Source organism: Passer montanus, unplaced genomic scaffold (genome assembly GCF_014805655.1).
Source record: "Passer montanus isolate IOZ18808 unplaced genomic scaffold, ASM1480565v1 scaffold22, whole genome shotgun sequence".
NCBI lineage: Eukaryota > Metazoa > Chordata > Aves > Passeriformes > Passeridae > Passer > Passer montanus.
This window is the reverse complement of record NW_024366815.1, coordinates 7,390,295-7,412,116: the sequence shown is the minus strand read 5'-3', so window position 1 is coordinate 7,412,116 and position 21,822 is coordinate 7,390,295. Positions and strand designations below refer to the sequence as shown.

Below are 21,822 nucleotides of genomic sequence, written 5' to 3'. Positions count from 1 at the left end.
GGGAGGGGTGGGTGTTTGGTCTGTTTTTTTTTGTTTATTTGTTTGTTTGTGCTTTGTTTTGTTGATCAAATAAACTAAATCGTCTCACAGCTTGGTTCATAATCTCACATTTTCAGTTAATAATTTGCTCGAAAAGTGTAAATACCAACTGTAATAGATGTAATTATAGTTCTTTAACACAGCTCCTAACATCTGTCAAAACAAACAGGATTCTGGCTATGGATTTCAGCAGACTTCTAGTAACAGAAGCACCTGGTGTGTTTCTGGAGAAAACTGTGGTTAGCTTGCTGTACTACATCATCTTCTAAATATTTTCTAGGTCTTTTTAACTAACAGCTTTGAAGTGACCATCTGCAGAGTTTCTCTCTGTGCTTATTGCACTAACATGCACTAAATACTGTAAACTTTGAGATGTTGCAGAGGCATGAATAAATAACTCCAGAACAACAGCCTACTGGCTTTGATTATTGACCAGAAGCCGTGCCACAATTCTGAGCAGTGCAGAGCAAGCTCACAGAGGATATGTATGCAGGAAAGAGGCAACAGAACACCACAAAACAGGGTCAGTCGTTGGCCATAGTGCAATAAAACCTGCCACTGTGGTGTGTCGGGGCTTAGATCCAGTTCTTGTCCAAGGCTGTGGGAAGGAAGATCTTAGAAGATGTCAGTAGGATTTGGATCAGTACTGGAATACAGAGAAAACTGGGGAAAACTGAGGGAAAAAGCAAAAGATACATAAAAGTGGAAAGAATTTTTCTCACCAAGAATTGTACCATTGTTCTCACTTTACAGCTGGGGGTCTCGAGGACGTTGCAACACAAATTAGTCCCTTTTAACTTTGTGAGGTAAATGACAGGAGGCTTTTCACACCATGCAGCCCAGTGGTCACAAACTGGTGTTCAGCTTGGTGAAGGCAAGACTTTCACTCCCTCACTCATGTGAACAGTGGCTGACTCTGTCACTGATTGAAAAAAGTGAGTGATAAAATCTAGAAACCATAATCAGCAGGCTCATTACAGTTCAGATGGTGGGCTTCCTGTGTGTGATCTCTCTTCATTCACATAATCTTTTTTCTGTTTATGGATGATGGAGCATGTGGAAGGGTGTTACTGCTAGGCCTGACTGCTCCTGCCAAGCCCCTGAGGCTCCCTCCCACCTTTACCAGAACCCATCTCAGTGCCCAGGGCCAGCAGCTCCTCCTCCAGCAACAGTTATGGAGCAGCAGCCTTGACTCAGTTTCTGTCCACCCTGAGGCTTTGCTCCCTCCCGGTGCAATAGGAGGGAAGTCTTTGCTAGCTTTGAAATGCCAGTGTCTTGAGAGAATGCCTGCCCTCCCACCCCTCTCACTGAGGAGGTGCACTTTGGACTGGAGAGAGTGCAGGAGTCCTGCAAAGTGTCCCACAGTCCTGGATTTTGTTAACACCTCTGAAAACACGTGGTGGAAGGATAACTGTTTCTGCAGCCAGAGATGAGCAGAAGAAAGGTCCAGAAAAAGGAGGTGACCTCTGATGTCACTCACTGCTAAAAGCACTGCTGGGCTTTGATTCTCAGAACTGAAATCAAAGCAGGAAAGCCACAGAGAGTAGCTCCATGTACGTTACAGTTTTGCAATGACAGACACCAACAAAGCCAGAAAAAAATAAGCTGGAAACACATTTTTTACCAGATTGAGAAGAGCTAATTTCCAGCAGCTTGTGGCAGAGCTTACTAAACATATTAACACAACATTTGCAATTCCACATTCACTCAGTGAGAGAAATTTAGTCTTGTCTCTTTTAACCCAACCTGCCTTGGCGCTAATCTCTAGGTGCCTGTGAGGTGTCCTTTTGAGCAGTACCTGCCAGCTCCTAAACATTGGCTTCTTCTATCAGACCAGCTCTCTTGTGCTATTTTTATCCCCACTGGAAATTTATGAGTGGATTAAAGGATCCTGCCTTGGGAATCCTTCTGCCCTTGGCCAGGCATATGTTCCTGTCTATGCTCGCACTTCTCAGCCTTGTCTGTGCAGAGCTGAGGTCTCTGTTTTGCCTCTCTGTTTTTACTGAGGTCTTCCAGGTAAGCAATATTTCTTAAGGATTATTTTCTGAGATCTGACTTGCTTGTTGCCTGTCACAGAGTCATGACTGGGCACAGAGAGCAGCCCCTAAGGCTGGCCAGGCTGTGCAAAGGGCTGACAAGTGGCACTGGCATGTGCTGTATGGCGCTGAGCAGAGCACACAGTGCTGACACACAGCCCTTGCTCTGTCTGTGAGAGGGGTCTGACAGCTCACAAACATCACACTGGGGTGCAGAGGCCAGTCAGGTTTGGTCCTTAGGTTCATACTGTTCTTGTGCTGGGCAGTAGTGCCTGATGTTTTGTACTAGCTTTGGCTGTACATGTAGTGCACTGCGTGTTCAATTTTTTGTTAATAATTTTTTTAAACAAGCTTCTATTTCTCAGTACAGAGGGCATCATTATCTATTGTCAGCAACTGTTGTTTCCTGAAACTGTGGTGGTATGCCTGAAGCATGGACTGACTCCACAGCTTCTAGTTAAAGCCTTTGTTTTATCTTCTGACTACAGAGCTGCCTGCTATCTAGCAAGCTGTAAAAGTAACCTTTCTTTTGGGCAATGCAATCTGGCATCAGATAGAAACATTTAGAAATAGAACTAAAACAAAACAAGACATCAGATTTTCAAGATAATTTTCTGGAATACTTGCCAGAAGAATTGGTTCATCATAGTCAGACAAATTATAGCAAGTAATTTTCCTATGTCTGCTATGTCTTCTAATTACAGATTGGTAATTTAAAAAATGTATCCTAATTTTATTAGTGACCCGACAGCTGGTTCAGACACTTCTACCCCGGTATGCTGATAACCCCACAATCTTCTGAACAAGCTTCTTTTGGATTGATTTATGCATTTCATAATTAATGTCTAACAGATTAGGTTTAATTTAATTGCAATTCAATTCAAGATGACACAGGTTTTTTTGAAGCAAGGAGTCACAGAAAGATAAGCAAAAAAAGCCTTTATTAAAAAAACCCCAAGCCCTTATATAATAATACAATAGGAACTTATATAGCTTACCTACTTACAAAGATATATATTAGATTTAATATATAAACAGTAGGGTTTCAGAGAGCTCATTCTTATGAATTAGTAATAAATTTTTTGGTACAAAGCAAGAAACTTTGCCCTATTAACACATTCTTACAACACCTTTATTTCAATAAAAAACAAGTGTCACTGCAGTCACATAGAAAATCAAGATAGGAATAATTAGGACAGAAGCAATATCAGTAAATGAAAACAATTAGATATTAATCACTCTTAATCACTTCTAAAAAGTACTAAAAAGGAATAGTTATGAGTATTTAATCACCTATTATTTAACAAGTCCAGAGAAGAGCCGTGATGATGATTAGAGGGATGGAGTGGAGTTTGTGCTGCTTCAGGAGCAGAAATGGGTGGCTGAAGTTAACTTGTCCTGTGGAATGAGACTGATGCAGCAACAATCAGCCAGGGTGTGCCACAGTGAGATTTGACAGGGACTGCACATCAGAGCCCTGAATTATTAAAAAACACCTTACTTTATAACAGACTATCCTGTCTTATGAACAATGATGTTATCGAGCACTCTTTGCCTCATTGAGCAGAAATATTGAGAGTACCTGAACAAGGTGAGAGCACTGCTGGTAAGAAAACACAAAAGCTAAATTGAATTCTAAAGTGATATTTAAATTGTTTTTCTTCCAGGCCTCTTTCCTTCCCCTTGTTTTTCCTGCACTGTTACTAAAGTCAGGGTCACAGTAATGGTTATCCATTTTGATACTCATTTGGGTGGCAATTTCCAGAAGGGTTTGTTGTTCCACCAGCAGTGCTGGGTTGGGTTTTTCCCTCCTTGCTGCCTACACCTCCTCATGGTGTTTGATACTCATTTGGGTGGCAATTTCCAGAAGGGTTTGTTGTTCCACCAGCAGTGCTGGGTTGGGTTTTTCCCTCCTCATGGTGCTTGGTTGCAGCTTAGCCATCCTGGGAAGTGTCTGCCCAGACAAACACTTCCAGTGCCTTTGAAAGGGTTTCCATCTGCACAGTCAGTGGTTTCCAAGTCCGGTTTCAGGCATTTATCTTAGGCAATAGACAAACAAAAAAACCCTTTCTCTTTATGCTGATTGTTGAAAATGGACTTTATATTTTTAAATCCTATGCTTCATAAATGAAAAAAACCAAACGTTTCTCATTTTATGAAACAGAAAAAGCCACTATAGCCAGCACTGAAGGTACTCTGCCCAGTTCTGGCCCAAGTGGCCTCCCGGGATCCATGAGGGAAAATGTTGTACAACAGACCTTGTGGTGCTGGGAGCTGTTTCCTGCTGTCAACCACTATCTGCAGTGACCTTCCTCTTGGTTCACATTGCAGCTCCTTTATAGTCTGGGTGAGATACCTGCCCAGCACCCAGCCAGCGCTCATAGTCCAAAACATTATAGTACAGGAAGAAGATCCATAATACAGTGCAGGGCACAATTAAAACATGGGATTGAGTAGCAGCTATCTGGTTTTAAATAAATCATCTAAGAAAGTGCATCTGATTGTGAACTATTTCAGAACTATTTCTGGCTTTAAAAGCTTATTCTATCATGGTCAAAGAAACATTTAAAATAGCTCATGCTCAAACTATGATAATTCAGAAGATAAAGCAAAAGAGAAGAATAATGTGCCATTATGGAGAAATCACATATTCAGTCTGTCAGGTTCACAACTTGGAAAGATAGCTCCAGGTTTGTATATTTCATATTTCTTTTCCCTGGTTATTTTTCTTAAAGAATAAATCTTCTGGGCATTTGGTAAAATGACTGAAAATTACCATCAAGCTTTGATCACATAACTAACCTTGATCAATGAATAAAATTTAAAAAAAAGACTACTTGTGTATTATATTCTACTCTCTCATCTCCTATGCTGAGTGTATATAGGGGCATATAAACTACCACATTTCTGAGTAAAAATGCAAGGTAGTGTTCTGCACTTGTAATATTGCTAGCTATTACACCTCTTTTATCAATACATTAAGAAAGCTGAAAATAATAAAATACAAACCAAAATAGACTTAGAAGTGCTCTTTGTAAGTTTATAACTTATAATTTTCAGGTTTCTAACAGTTTTATTTCTTAATGAGACCAAATTTGTCACAGGCAATATGTGAAGGCAAAAAGTTACTCCTCATTGCTTTCTGGTTGTTTGCAAACATTTCTTTTCATATTTTGAGCAAAAAACACACAAGAGAGATCATAAAACATTGAAAGCATCATGTGAAATCTGACCCTGCTGTCACGGCACTTATGCCATTGGGGTCAGCATTCACCCACAATATGTGTGCTCCAAGGAAAGAAAACAAAATTTTATTTGCAAACAGAGACATACGATTTATGGAACAAAGGAAAAAGGATGTAGGAAGCATGTGCGTGAAAATCCTTTTGCCACACTGGGGAAACAAATGGTCCTGTGTTAGGTCCCTCCAACTGCATTTTTCTTGGAGACCCTGACTGGTGTCTCTTTCCATGGAAGCCAAGACATTAATTCAGTTTGTTTCCAAACCTATGTGTGAAGTACATATCAATTCATGTAGCACAGCAATGCCTGAGGACCAGCCACCAAAGTCTCCTTTAACAAGGCTTTGCTCCTGTTAATCCAAAGTCTCAGAGGCTTCAGCTGGGATAGACAAGATGGATAGAGTGTGAGAGCTGTGAACAAGAGAAAGTAATAAAGATGGAGTAAAGGAATAGTCTGCTGAGCTCTTATTTTTAGGGTGCTTTTTGTGTGTGGCATAAGTAAACTTGCACATAGATCAGAGAGAAAGTACAGTATAATAAAGGAGAAATCAGTGTAATGAGGACTAAAGCTTAGCCAGAGAGAATGGGTGGCAGAGAGAAGGAATAATGAAATAATCACTCATCTCAAGGAAAAAAGTATGTGTAACACTGGAAAAAATCTGAAAAGAAAGTTCCCATTGGTGTACTTACTCCTTTCAGACCTTCTCTGGCTCTTCCCTCTAGTTGTGTTACTTAGGAAATACAGATGTTCTCCTCTGGCCTTTCTGGGATCACCTAGTTATTCTGGAAATCTTCTATATTTCAAAGTTGAGTTCTTATGAAAGGGACAGATTTCTCCTAAAAGAAAAATGGTGATCAATATAAATTTGATATACTTGCATATCTAAGACTATTACTTCAAACTGATTTTCTCTGCCAATGGAAATCATCCTGGCTATATTGCAAAGAATACATGGAAGCATTAGCTTGTGAAAACACCTAACCCTAACTTAAACAACTCAACATTTCACACATATGACTACAGATTTGCCTGTTAGCAGCACATGTAGCACAAGAAGATAACAAGCTTTTAATAGTTTGTCATTCATTACAGGAAATAGCTACTTAGTCAAGTCCAAACTATATATAAAGCATGGCTAAAACATTTGCAGAAATGTTGTAAGACAATAGCACTATTTAACTGCGACAAAGTTTCAAAAGTAATATTTTAGTACAGAAAAGTAGAAATCACATTAATACTTAAGATATTATTGTATTCTCATAAAGGTCTATAGAGTTATCAATTTTTTAATCTTAAAAACAGAGATCAAAATCAACCTAAATTGCAGGGAAAAGCCTACTTCCCACCAATCCTAAACTATCTGACTCTAATATCTATACCTAGGAAAACAGAAAGAGTGCATTTTCAGATTCTGCACAGGTACCAAGAAAAAAATATTTATTCTTTTGGTATTTGGCTTAGTTATCAGAGACTCATAGAATTGGAGTACAATTACCATTTGGATTGCACAGAGAAAAGATAAAACCCATATGGTATTTGTGATTTTACTGACTGTTGTGTGTTATTGTTTATGTCTAGAAAAAACGGGTTAAAATGCTTTTTCAAATCTTATATATTTTATTCTAGTTTTGCAGAGAACTACTGAGAGCAGAGGCTTTGTGGCAATAGAGAAATGAGTGTGTGTTTCTACATCAGTTAACTATGGCAGACAGTGAAGGATGAAATAGCCACCTTATCTCAGCATTAAAGCCATTTACCATATGGACACCTGATCCACTAAGCAGAACATGCAAAGAACCATCATGCACATCTTGGTTTTTTTTTAATTGATAAAGAAACAGAATATTTGAAGACCAGACCTGAAAAGATGTTTTTCTGTATGGACAAGATGTTTTTCTGTATTTCTGCCTAGGTGTACATATGACATATCTGGGGTGATTTAGATTTCTGGAACCAAGGGGTTTCACAAAAGAAGTAGCTCCTGACAAAAGTACTGATAAGGTGTGTGCGTGTGTGTGAAATCTGACCCTGCTGTGTGAAGGCAGAGTTTGGGGCTGTGAGCGACCAGTCATTATATTCAGAGAAGCAAATTTCCTGAAGTATAGAAAAGGGATGTGACTTTCTGGTACTGTTCTGAAATTCCCTGGTGTAGATCTTGGAGGACTTGGGCACTGAAAGACCTTTCTTCCCCTGGAAATGTAGGCGTCTTGAAAGCATTAAATAAAGTTTTCAGTGTAACAGCGTCACAACATATTTTTTCATCATGTTTCCTCATTTAAATCAACTATGTATTTATTTGGTGTGACAAACTCAGACTTTCCCGCCATGGAATAAATTGACCCTTGCTGCCATGCAGTAGAACTTTTACACTTCTCTGTGACTTTTTTGCCTCTTGAACACCTTCTCCAAGCATAGAAGAACTATTTCACTTGATTCATAACTGAATTGAGAGAATGCCAGAGATTTCTGCTATGCAGGTTACTACGGCGATTGTAAAATCCCTGGGAATACCTGTTCTGTGAAGAGACCACACAGGGCAGAGGTCCTGCAGTCAGAGCCAGCCATGACTGGAGCCCCTGGAAGCACAGGACTGTGCCACATGGGCTCAGTAAGCAGCACAGACCTGACAGGGTCCAGTTCCATTTCAATGGCAAACTCAGAGAGCATAAATCATATGCAGTACGTTTGGCTGCCAGCAAACAGGCTGAACATGCCACGTGGACATATGGACACGTGGACATGTTTGCATGTGGACATATTTTTGCTGTGCTCCAAAGAAGGTGTGGCTCTCATTCCTGAGGCCCTCTGCAGGTAACCCACCATATCCAGTCACAGCTCCTGCAGTTTGTGCCTACCCAGTTCTCTGCCCAGCACCTGGTCTGCCTGAAGAAAGCATGTAAACATCTCTTGCCTTCAGCGAGTAGGAAATGTCCCAAAGCACCTATTTTTACCAGAGTGGAGTTGCTATGCTACAGCTGAAACAAAGAGTAATTAGCAATTCATTGAAAAGATACAAGAAAAGAAATCATACAAAGGGGAGTCCTTGCTGCTATCTCACTTTCCTGATTCTTATCTCTTACTTCCTATTTCTGGCTTTTCATTTTTGGACTTTGCAGCTCAGCTTCCTTTCGGTGTTTCCCTTTGAATTTTTGCTTCTCATATAGCATTGTGCTTGTGGCTTTTTGAAAAGGAAGCCTGGGAAAAGGTTGGATTGTTCAGGAATGTGTGGTAACATATTTTTAGTTTAGGGACCGTCTTTTATAAATGAGCAACAAGGGTCATACATTAAATATTTTCCTATGTTTAAAGAGATATTAGTGCTTCCTGCTTATCCCAACTCTATATATTCAAAACACTGGATAGTAACAGTGGCCAGAACGCTTAAATCCAGAAGACTGGAGGTGAACGTTTCTCTACATAAAGAGTAAAATGAACAAAGCCTATTAACCTAGTAAGGAGACTAATCATGTGTCATGAAGATTGTAGTTTTATGGGGATTTTTAACACGTGGGGTCATACTTTTCAAAGGGCATAAATGCAACATCAAGACAGTCCCACAGACTGTTTTTGCTTGATAAATAGATTATTTACAAGAGAAATGCAAGAATGGTTCTCAGAAGTATTCTGCTGGAAACACGACTCACCAATATTAGATTGTTGGTTCCCTGTAAAGCACGGTACCCAAGGGTTGAAACCTTTTTTGCTTCTAGAAGAAGTGCCAAACATTATATATGGTGATGTAATTATGATGTAAGCTGGCAAAAAGACAATTTGTGCTGTAAATTTGGAAGAAAAATTAGCTCTGATCTGATCCAGAAGGTCTTCCACCTTTGAAATATCTTTATAACACAAGTTAAATAACAGTGGCAAATTTTCTGCTGTTGGTATCTGGGGAAGCTTCATTAATTCCCTTTGCATCAATTTTCATGGAAGACCTTAGTTCAGGGTTTTACAGGATTAAACTTTTCACTGGAAAGGAAAGCTTTCAACAATGGATTCAACAGGTAAAACAGGAGAGAAACATTAAAACCGAAGAGAATGACACTGGATTTATTTCACTATTTAATCAATGGACAGTGTGGAAGATCATAGTATCCTTATTTCCTTCATGATACTCATATATAATCCAGATATTTATCTCTTCATATTGTTTTCTTCTATTACATATATCTTTTTAATCCATTGTAATAATTTATTTTGGCCTCTAGCTCCAAACATAGGATACAGTTTCCATTTTATTCCAAATAATATTGGCTAGTTGCTAGGGGAGTGTGCTGATTCCTTTTACGATTTCTTTTCCTCACCACATCTGTGTGTAATTTTTTTATTTATGATCTCTGTAGGACATTTTTCCTGTGAGAAACCCAAACGTGACATGTCGCCCTTTCAGATCTCATTTGGTGTTTTAGACAAGGAGCATTTCCTATACATATTTACAGAATAGGATTTTACCAGCTGGTAGTTAATATCAGGCATAAATGTCTGAGTATATGTGTGGATGGGCCTGCACACTACACATCATCTGTTATCTCTTCTGAGTGAGCAAGCATGTATGAGTTTGAAGTGCAGGTATGAATTACCTTAAAGGTGAGCTTTTCTGCTCCTTACTGCTGTAGACCTGTGATGCACCAATTGTGCAAAGATCTTTTTTTGGCTATTTCACCCTTAGAAGCAGATCTGGCCCTGGTATTGAGGGGGTTACTGGCCTTAGCTCTGTTCCCTGGTTCTCTGATTGAACATTTAGCATCTCTCTCCCACATGAGGGACTGCCCAGTGGGATTTATACTGGTTCCTCAGCCCCACAGGTTATAGCCTGACCTATAAATATAAACCAATGTCAGTTTTAGTCTATTCTATTCCAGCAGACACGGGCACTGGTTTACATTATTCTGATGACTTGAGAACTATGGAAGAAATATTGGGTTGTTTTGTTCAGTTGTGATGGGGTCAGCGGTAGGACATACATTTTTAATTGATCTCCTCCTTATAATCTTAAACCTGTGTTCCTCCTCTGGTTTTGGCTGCAATTTTCATTTCCACCTTCGGAGTACTCCTTTCACTTCTTAGATGATAGTTGCTTTGCATTTTGAAGATAAAGCTGTCTACCATGAATTGAGCTGATTGCTGTCAGCTCATGCTTATAAATAGTGTTCCTTGGTTTGTATGAGACCTCAACCTAACTCTTTAATTGTTCACTTTTTTTTTTTTTACATTGACTTTTGACAAGTGTTAAACATACTAGGCCAGTAGTAGGCCTCCCCTCCCCTCCCCTCCCCTCCCCCAGCTTGTTGGTTTTCCCCATCTTCACAAGACACAAGAGTTAAGCATTTTGGCTTTGGGTTTATCAATTCACATTTGCATTCATGAAGAACAGGCTTTCCTGCTGTCCGGTATTTCTAGTCTAGTCCTTCATTTTATTTGGCAGCCTGCTGGCAGTGTCCTTAGCCCACTTGAGACACAGGATTCCCAAGTGACAAGCTGGTCATACACAGTTCAGTTTACTTTGGTTCCCACTAACTTCACTGGCAACAACTTTTGGTATTCAGAGGTTTATTTATGGCTAGCTTTAGTCCTTTTTTCCTTTCCTGTAGATTTTTTTTAAATACAGAAATTTTCATCTCTCCAGTGGCTCATCAGTTTCACTGGACTCCTCTTGTTTGCTGTTTCTTGTCAAGGCTCTGGCAGGATAAAGAAAGTCTAAGAGAGGAGACAGGGGAAGCTGAGATTTGTTTTTTGTTTATTTACATCCATTTAATTGAAGAGCAACATCAGAGCTTCCCAGAGAGTTTGTCAGAATAGAAGTGGTGTAAGGGGAGAAGAATCAGCCCCCTGGATCTATGTTAACGCTGTGCAGACAGTGCTGATGATGGATGGGGATTTCCCCTTTGGTTGTGAAGTTGGGGCAGCTCATTGCTCATTCTCCTGAACTTCCTGCGAAGATCCCACAAAATGATGTTTTTATTCTGACCAGTTTTTAGTTCTAGCAGTAATCTTTGAGTGAAATGTTTAATTCACCTCCACTTAAACACTGATTAAAAAGTACTGTTTCAATGCAGGCAGAAAAAACTACTGAAAAATCTAAGCCTGGCTGTTAAATGACATGATCTCATTTAATTCCCCAAAATAACCGTCCACATTCCCCAAAAGAGTATGGCAAAGGTTTGTTGTATTAAAGATTATTCTTTCAGCAGTAAGATGATTCAGTGTGATTTTCTTCTGGCCATACATGCTGTGATAGCAAGGCAGAGCTCTCCTGTCAGCACTGTGCCCAGCGTCAGAGCAATCCCTGTCCTGCAGGAAGGTATGCAACCTCCTCGGGGTTGATTGTTTTTTTACTTTTTTTTTTTTTTTTACTCTTGGCAGACGTCCTTGAGCATTTGAAACGGATGTGAGAGAGTTTTTAGTCCTCATGCAAAACAACCAACTAAACATAACAGATTACATCAGCTCAGGCTTTTCAATTCCTGGATGGCAGCAGAGTGCTAATCCAACCTTCATCCTGGATTTCATAAACTGAAACAAGGGAGGCTGGCAGGAGCAACGCTGCCGGATTGAGGAAGCTGACGACGGTGCAACATGTGGGCAACACACTTTATAAAGCTCATAAACTTGTAGGCTGATGTGTGCAGCTACCACTTTGGATTCTGTACCGCCGCTTCCCTCGGCAAGAGGCACCAGCAGGCTGAGCACTGAGACCTGCTCTCTGGGATGGAGCATTTACCCCTGCAAGACATGAAGGGCTTTCTGTTCCTCACACTCCTCCTGATGCCTGTGCCTGCTGGAGCTGCTTGGAGTGCGAAATACGCAGTAGATTGCCCTGATCCCTGTGACAGTAACGCATGCAAGAGCACCGCGCGCTGCAAGCGAACGGTGCTGGATGACTGTGGCTGCTGCAGAGTGTGTGCAGCTGCTCTGGGCGAGACTTGCTACCGTACTGTCTCGGGTATGGATGGTGTCAAGTGTGGTCCTGGGCTGAAGTGCCAGTTTTACACTGAGGAGGATGACTTTGGTGATGAATTTGGTATCTGCAAAGGTAATGATATTCACTTTGTATGCACCTGCTGTGGCAATTTGACAGCAACACACATGCAGAGTTTGCCTCTTGCTGGAAAATGGGATTTTTACAGCTCATCCCTTAACTAAGGAAAATGGGGAAAAATACCTGCTGTCATTAGAAGGCATTACATGTACTGGGGCAGGTTTATTAATGTGATGATATTGTTTACACCTGGGGACATGTGTGAGGAAATACTGACAGGGTGTGCTTGGAGATGAGATTTTTGACTGGAGCTTGAGACACCCAGGCACTAGTCCTGCTCTTTCTATTGATTTTGTGGGTGGCTTTCTATAAGTTATTAAGACTTTAATCCTGCAAGTCCAACCTTGTCACAGGGTCCGTGTTGCAGCTGCACACTCCTGGGTGTGGTGCTCCCTCTGGCACTGCCAGCTGCCTGCCCAGGGACTAGGTACTCATGCTGGGGTCTGGGGGATGGAGAAAGCAGCACGGCCTGAGTGCCTGGAGACTTTGTCCTGTTTGATTTAGTCCTGACTTTGAGGTGCTCAGTCATCCCAGGGATGTGGTCAGGGGAGGCAAACAGAAACCCTCCTGCCTGAAGGATGACAATAGCAGAACAGAATCTGACTGTGAGATGAGCAGCCAGGCATTGTATTCAGTTTTTTCCAGGTATGTTGCATGCTGATTTCTTTAGTCAGAGGCTATAATCATATTTTTCATTTAGGAGCTATTCTCACTCCATTTAAAATGGAGGAGAATCTTTAAAGGGTGACAAGGTACTATATTCGTAAGAAGCAGGGTGAATTTTTTAAAAAACAAACTATTTAAAAAAAAGAGTTTGCAAAGCATGAATGCAGTGGGTTTTGCTGTGTTTGTGTACCACTTCAGTAAGTAAACACAGATAAGCCCTAGAATAACTTCCTTAAAAGTGGGAATATCTTGGCAGTTAAATATCAGGAGTATTAATAGACTCAGTTAAAGTAATGACTTAGGACCTGATGCTGCAAAAATCACTTAGGCTGATTCACATACACAAAACACTTTTTTTTGCCTTATTTAAAATAAACTCATGTGCACGAGTATGAAACCCAAAGTAGTACTTTATTGCAAATGAGTAGAACTTACACATAAAGATTATACCTTCATGCACTCACCAGGAAAATTTTTTACTGAGATAATTGACTGATTATCAGTTTACAAACCCAAAGTAGTACTTTATTGCAAATGAGTAGAACTTACACATAAAGATTATATCTTTCATGCACTCACCACGAAAATTTTTTACTGAGGTAATTGACTGATTATCAGTTTATTAAAAAATCACCACAGTGCAAGATACTGCCTATAATTCCATTAACAATTGTTTTGAATTAGTGTGTACTTTTCACTTTCCTCACAGGAGTTTCTTTGCAATAGCACCCTTTGAATGGCAAAAAAGAAATATTATGGGACTTGAGATCTGAATCCCCATAGCTGAATCTTGGGTGCTCTGTAGAAAATGTGAAGTAAAGTTTGGGTCAGTGGACAAACTCTCATTGATTTCAGTAAAGCCATATCTTGACTTAGAATTTAAATTGGTGTTTAAAACTTCTCTTCCTCATATATTTATTTCCACTAAATATTATAGATGTAATTTTGAATTATTTTTCTTTCTTCATCTCAGCTCTGAAAGAGCACAATCTCTCCCTGGGGCCAGACATTGTTATTTTATATATCCATGTGCAGATATGATACCAGGTCACTCACTCATTTTAATAACTTCCATGTTTGCAATAACTGACAGATGCAGGATGGCTAAATTCTCTCTGGCTTCCTGTTGCCAATTTACTTTGAAGTTCTGGAGAAATGATCTGAACTCTCTGTTTTTCAATTTCTTATTTCTAAAATGGGCAGTATATACTCCAGAAAATTTTTTTTGGAAACTTTTATTATTAGGAGAGTGCGTTGTACTACTATCAATAGCAAAGTCATTATGGCCTGAAAAAAATTACTTTTTATTGCCATTGCTTCCATTAAAACACTGGGAGTTATCTGCAATTTATTTAGGAACAGGATCCTGTTTAAAAAAAACCTTCTAAAAGACAAATTTACTCAGATCTCAGTTTCATGAAATCTAAAAAGCTGCATCAATGCCAGGATTATTCTACACAGAGCCAAGTGCTTTGGGCTCAGACTTGTTTCTATGCTGTTGTGCATAGCTTTGCATCCCACCTCTCCAGGCGGAGCACCTGTAGCAGGCAGATTGATGCTGCATGTAGTGTGTGCTCTTTGCTGGTCTCCCAGGGATGATATGCACACGGGAACAGTTCTGCTTGGGTTGGATTTTGTTTTTGCTTTATGCGGACAAGCAGCGGATGAAAGGGCCATTCTTGGGAAGGGGGATGTTCTAAGGCTTAGTAAGATTCTCCCTGCTGGAGTAACTCACTGTGCAGCCCATTTCAGGGAACTGGCTGATCTTCTAGGGCTTTTAATTTATAAGAACAAATCCATATATCCATTTGATACGCAGAGAATTGAAAAACATTGGCTACACTATAACTATATAACTATAGTGCGTTAGCTTGATTTTCATATTACCTAGGCTGTATGGCAAAGCTGAAATTTGCATTCATTCAAGAGGAGACAGAACAAACTGAAAAGGGTAATTTTATTGTGGGTTGTTATACACAAAGAAACTATGTCTGGATCAGGAGGTCTCATAGCTGGAAAGGAGAGACAATATGAGGAGAGAGGTATCATTTGTGCTTACTATGGTCACCTTTCTTAAGTGTTTTGTGGAGGCCTGGGCTAGATGGCTCCTTGGTCCAGTGCTGAATAGTCGTTCATCTTCCCTTAGGAGGTGAATCAGAAACTCTGCAGATCTTCCCTTCCTGGGGTATCTCAAACCTCTCCTGGGAATGATCACCTGTTCGTGGGTTTGGAAAGGATGTGTTAGACATGGATTTTCCCAGTCTCTGCCTCTTTAGCAATGGTTTTGGGAAGGTATCCTATTCAACAGCAAGGCAGAGGAAGACAAGGACTGTAGCCCCTAGTTTAAACCCTCTGGGAAATTATAAGACCCAGTATGTGATATGTGTCAGCTATGGGACAGGGAAAATCTCCTGTACCTTTATTTATAAATCTCCTGTAAATTTATTTTCTTTGGAAAGCATTTGTTCCCATCCTAGAAACTGCATTGTAGTGCTCCTCCTCAAGTTTGCTCAGGGATGTGAGGTTTGAATTGGGGCATTATGTGACCAGATACAGCATAACCAGGGAGTTGCCTTAGTGCCAGAGAGCCTTTCAGGGCATACCCACCCTTTAGGCTGGAGATGCAGGTGAGGTTCTGCCATGGGAAGGCAGAACCTGGCTGTCTGAGAAGGTGTTGAGTGGGAGGCTACTCCCAGGACCCAGCAGCATCTCCAGGAGGATGGTGAGTTTGCTGGATAGCTCCTCAGGGTCAGGCTGCATCCTCCTCCGAGACTGCTGGCCCAGGCCACAGCAGCCCTGCATCAGCATCAGATTGCAGCTCTAAATATCAACAGTCATGAAAGTCAGATAATATCATAGTGAGACACAGAGTGGGTTCAGGCAACTTCTGGAGTTATCTTCCTTTCTAAATTCAGTTCTAGTCCTTAAACTAAATCTTCTATAATTGTATACCTACATATTCATACTGCCTTTAACTAAGGCAATTTAATGTAAGAGTGCACTTAAATCTAAGAGTGTTTCAGAGAAGGATTACCAGTAGCACATTGTAAATAAGTTACAGGAAATGAAATTATATACCTAAAGTGTGTCAAGATTTGTTAATACTAGAAAATACTGTAGAAAAGCAGTCAGCATGCTGAAATCCTGTAGCTAAGGTCTAGCTGACCTCCTCTCACAGGTTTTCCACTTTCAAGCAGACTAGCTATTAAGACAGCAGCTGACTTGGATCACTGAAAACTGCTTTGCTGTATTTTTTTTTCCAGAGTGTCCCTACGGTAGCTATGGAATGGAATGCAGGAAAACCTGCAACTGTCCCTCTGGCATTTGTGACAGAGTAACAGGGAAGTGTCTGAAGTTCCCGTTTTTTCAACTTTCTGCTTCAAAGCCTCCAAATCGACGAAAAATATCTTCACACACAGGTAAGACTTTGTGGGACAGTTGATTTTAGCAGAAAACACCTTTCCCATGAGTGCTACCACTCTGTGTGTGAGTGGCGGGTACTTTGGTGGAGCTGTGCAAACCATTAACAACACAAGGTAGGTTTATTTTTCTTATTCCTTAACATGTGGCAAGGAATTAGGCGAGTGGTGACACATGCTAGAAACATTTTGAAATACTTTGCAACTGTTGTATGTGCTAGCAGAACATCATCTGTGAAGCAGGAGGCTGTGCTAGGGCTTGCATGTCAGCTCAGGATTTCACTGCATTGCATTTACTAGTGTTAGATAGTAAAAACAAGGTTTCTTTTTCCCCATGAGGATAGAGCATTATATGTTTTCAGCTGTCAGTGAACCTTTTTATTAAATGTTTTATTATAGTCATTTGTCACTGTATCACTGGAATAATTTATTTCGTTTACATTTATGTCTGAAGCTTGTAATAGGTCTGTCCAGAATTAAAATAAAAATTAAAAAAAACAGGGAATGTGACAACCTGAAGTGTTTTTGATGCACCAAGTAAAGATCACTTAAGTTTGTAGAGGTGGGATTAAGTGCCTTTTTTCACACCTGATGATACTGAAATGTGTTTGACTGAATGATGTTTACTCTAAAATGAACACAAACCAAAACAAATACAAATGTGTAGAAGAAAAAAAAAACCCCAGAGATTTAATTCTAGGTCTATTGGCATCTTTTATGGGGTTTCACCTAAAAATCTTTGGATTTAATTTCTTCTCCAACTGCAGCTTGTGTGCAAATTTAAAATTTTCTTCTGTTATATTAAGCAGTGTAGAGTTTGCTGTCTTAATACAAGATTTCTCTTTCTCTCTTTCTTTGCTTACAGAAAGTTAGATTGAAGCAAACTTCTGCAGCTGACATCACATTTAAAATAATCTCCAAAAAAACCTCTTGCAAGCCTAATCAGCCCTGATATTTTTGGTCTTTTTTTGCTCATGATTGTGCTCTTTTGCCTTTCCTTCTTCTATTTATTACTGAAGCTGCCAAAATAATGAGTGTGCTAGTTTTTTCTCTATCTAGCCTATAAACCAAACCTTCCCAGACAGCCTATTTGTATCAGTTCCTCCTCTATTCTCTTTCTCACTTTCCTTTGGTCCCAAACTTTCTGCTGCCTCGATGTTTAACTGCTTGATTTATCCAGCCAGCATGAGATATCCACTGCACGGAAACAAACAGTTTTTTACCCTTGCAAAAGCTTCCCAGTTACTTCTGTCCTCAGAGATCTGTCACTGTTAGCAGAGCAGGGACACTACAAGCAGTAGTCCATGGTGTGGTCACACAGGGTTTCATTTGAAAGTGGTCTTCAGAGGTAACTATAGCATCTAAGTGATCATCAGTGAATTAAAACATCTGTAAATGCTTCTGTGTTTTAAACAGGCAAGTTTCTGACCCATATGTTTTATAAAGACCACTATGCCTGCATATGTCTAGCAAACTTAAAGGTGTCAGAGGTCCTGTACATTCCAGTTTTTCTCCTTTCACGGTCAAACAGTGGGGCAGTGGACTGCACACTGTGTCCCCAGCCAGCTAACTGTGCCAAACAACCTCAGTCACAGCTTAGGAACAAGCCTCAGCCAGGGACTGTTTCCAGTTGACAAACTGAGTATCTTTTACCTATTTTTGGAGAGTAAGAGAGTTAGTGGCAGACACCAGGCTGTTCTGTGCCAGCTGGCCTCAGTCAGAGGATAGCTGCAGGGGTTTAATTTACTGCTGTAGTTATTGAGGATGTGTTGCTTGGTCCTGTGTCACACTGCAGTGAGTGTTACAGTCAGAACTGGAAACTGAAGTCAACTCATCAGCCTTATGCTTAAACTATTAGAAACCAGATATGACTTATGCCTTAATTTGGTAGAAATTTTGCAACTAGGTAATTGGAGGTAATTTACTGAGTTTTCTGCAAACATAGCAGTTAAGGATTTTCCAAAGTATTCATAAAACCAGGACATTGCTGCAGGATAATATTTTAAAGCTTTCATGTTCATGAAATCCACCTTTACTTTTGTGTTTTTTTCAGACAATGACATGGCATCAGGGGATGGAAATTCTGTAAAAGAGGAATTCGTTAAAGAGAAAGTTATTCGCTCTCCAGTAATGAAATGGCTAAACCCTCGCTGATATTTACTTACACTTGTAAGACTTTCAAGTGAATGCATTTCTCACAGATTATTGGATATGCAACAACACACTTTAAGAACAAAGTAGATTTATAATGTATGAATATGTAATCTCTGAAGCTTAAATGTGACCCATTTTTAATGAGAAAAATGTTTACTTAAAAATAGACTGTACAGTGTATATTACTTTTGATATTTGTTTTGATAAGTATTTGAACAGAGAAATGTATCATGGCTTTTTGAATGTATAGTAATACTGAAAACCCAACATGATCATTTAAATAGTGCCAGAGGCTGACTCTTGCCAGCCTGATGCTGGAAAATCTCTCACTGAATGAAGGGGACATTTTGGGTGAGTGATACTATTGATGTGGAACCATTGTGAAAGAAACACATATAAACAACACCTCAGATGGAAGGAACACCCCTGTTCAATAATAATAAAAACAACAGAAGCACAACAGTGTAAATTAAATAAACCAACATTAGTTGTTAAGAATTTTCTAGTTTTTGGAAGTTTGGTGACAATTCCTCAGAGACAAATATGCCTTTTTTTCAGAGAGAAAACATCCAGCACTTCTGTCTATACATTGTGAATAACTTAGGCAAGACACTGCAGACATATATTGTATTTAGTTGAATTTCTAAAGTTAAATTTTGTACAGAGAAACAGCAGATTGGTAAATTCTACCGATTTGTAGAAGGGGATCTGAAACAAAAGAAGCTGCTTATCCTTATTTAAATATATATATTTCTATAAACCAGCTAGTTGGTGTCATTAAGGTGATATCTGCATTTTTTCTGGAAGAGTGGTGAGAGGCCAGCAAAGGGACCTTCATGCTTTCCATCTTTACTGGCTATGGCCCAGATGTGACTCACAGGGAGTTTATTTGAACCAGGGAAGCCTTGAACTCTCAGCAAGTGATAGTGCAGCCACAGACTACAGTATTCTGGTACCCAGTCCTTTGTTTCTCAATTGCATGAGCAAGTGGTCCCATTTCAGCCAGGAGAAAAACTTGTATGTGTTAGAGTGCTGCAGGAAGAGGCAGCCCCTCATTCAGTCTAAGCTGGGTGATAATTGTTTAAGCTAAAAATCACCATTGAGAAGGGCTTGCTAATATGCCTGAAGACAACCATATCCACAGACAATGAAAATTGATGTTGCTGTGTCAGAGTGAACTTGGATGCCATGAGTTTAGGAATGGCCTTCTAACACAGAGCACTCTCATTGGAAGTGTGGCTTGATTTTAACATTTCCTTTGAAATCAACCTGAGCTTTGACTGCAGCACAGCAGCCAGAGTTTAGTTCAGGATCTGAAATAATGCTTTTAAAACTATGAACAACAGAAACTCTGATGCCTTTAAAGAGATCCAAAGTCAACATCTGTGAAAGCAGGATGCTTTCACCTGGGAAAGCAGGCATGAATCATGCTGATCTGGATCAAGAGGATGATGACAGCAGTCGACATCCAAATGTCATGATGAAAGTCCAGGTTCTCTTGCCATGATAATTGGAGACATATAAACATAAATCTCAAACTAGCATAATACCACATCTTAGCCAGTATTGAATGTTAGGGTCTGAGAGGGAATAATGTTTTCCTGGGCTACTTACTAGCAAGTGAATTGATTCTAATCTACTGATATCAAAAGTAATTTTTTTCTTGATTTCAGTGAGGGCAGGATCAAACCTGTGGTCTTCCAGCACACTGATGAGAAATATTTAAAGAATGTAGTAAATACTGCATACATTATTAATATTTTCCAACAATGTCATAAATGACATTATGATTTCTTGAATGTAAATCTAATAAGTCAGTTGGTTTTAAAGAGTGTAATATTATTATTGTTCAATAAAAACCCCTAAAAACAACAACTGAAAGCATCACTGTTTATTGTGTCTATCTATTAAGACAGAGGAAGCCTGCTGGTGATGGTACAGCCATCGTGCATGCAGGTGAGGTGTGCTTTTGGTCTCAAATCCACAGAAGCAGCTTTACGACATCTGCATCTATTTCAGTGAATTTCTGTGACCATTCATGATTGCAGAAAAAAAAATGGTGTCCCACGTACAGAAAAAATTTGTGTCCACACCATTTCAACCACCTTCATCTTCAAAACAAGGTGGCTGGATCATAGCTGCCTACTTGGAACAGCCACTTTTTGGCCAATCCCAGTACAGGAAGGATTTGGAAGCTGTCTTTTCTTGTTGGCCTGGCCATTACCATGCCAGGGACTATTTAGCTCTGGTGAGAGCCGGAAACTCTTTGATACTCTTTCATTTTTCATACAGGAATAACTTGTGAATCCACAACTGGCAAGTCAGGAGAAGGGAGGAGATAGAGAAGAATGCCTTGAAAACATTTTTGGACAATTTTTGCTCTTTTTCATCAAATTTATAAAATGCTTTTGTATCTCTTTAGCTGCTTCAGTGATAGTTCGTTGCACACAGAATAGATTTCAGGTTGAAATTACAGTATTTAATCCTTTTATTTTACCCTTTATCCATTGAAACATTTATCTGTTGCAACCAATGACAATGGGAATGCACCAGGATAAGAAATAGTGGAAATTATCATAGAGCCATAGAATAGTAGAATTGTTTAGGTTGGAAAAGTCTTTAATATCATTTGAGTCCAACTGTTAACCTGACACTGCCAAATCCACTACTAGTCCTGAAGTAAAAGCTGTGACATGGATCATCACAGAATGTGGTCCTGTCATCTAGTGTTTAATTTGGTTTTAGTGAGGTCATATATTACTTACAGTATGAACATGTTTGGCAAATAGGCCTCATTTCTGGAAGGCAGCTGTTACTTTCTCAGCTGCTGAACTGTGAGCTTTATAATATATGCAAAGACTCTCATTTTTTATCTAATGTGTGATGACACTGATAAGAAGTGTGCTTTAATGCCGTTTGCATTAGAGTCTGTATTATAGGGTGTTGCAGACACCATTACAATTCAAACAATATATAATCAAATGTTTTAGAGCAGTGTCTGAAATACATAGAATAGAGAAGCCTAAAATATATTCAGATATATTTCACCCACAATTCAAATAATACGTAAGAAATATATTTGCAGTGTAGATAAACTTTTAATGAAAAAGTCTTATCAACATCAACTGTGAGAAACGTCTTTAATGTACTCTAATGTATGATTTTATTATATAAAGCTTGTATAATGTATTGGAGACACTATTGTGTTCACACTGTTATTGTGAGA

The 21,822-nt window shown here is 39.5% G+C and overlaps 1 protein-coding gene across 1 annotated transcript; it reads left to right on the top strand.

Annotated features, from left to right (window-relative positions):
- Window positions 1-1,937: 1,937 nt before the first annotated feature.
- Window positions 1,938-20,984, top strand: ESM1 (endothelial cell specific molecule 1). Its single transcript, XM_039710002.1, has 4 exons — window positions 1,938-2,055; window positions 11,682-12,351; window positions 16,287-16,442; window positions 18,496-20,984. Exons 2-4 carry the CDS (start codon window positions 12,027-12,029, stop codon window positions 18,594-18,596), a joined length of 582 nt encoding a protein of 193 aa, XP_039565936.1. The 5' UTR covers window positions 1,938-2,055; window positions 11,682-12,026; the 3' UTR covers window positions 18,597-20,984.
- Window positions 20,985-21,822: the final 838 nt, after the last annotated feature.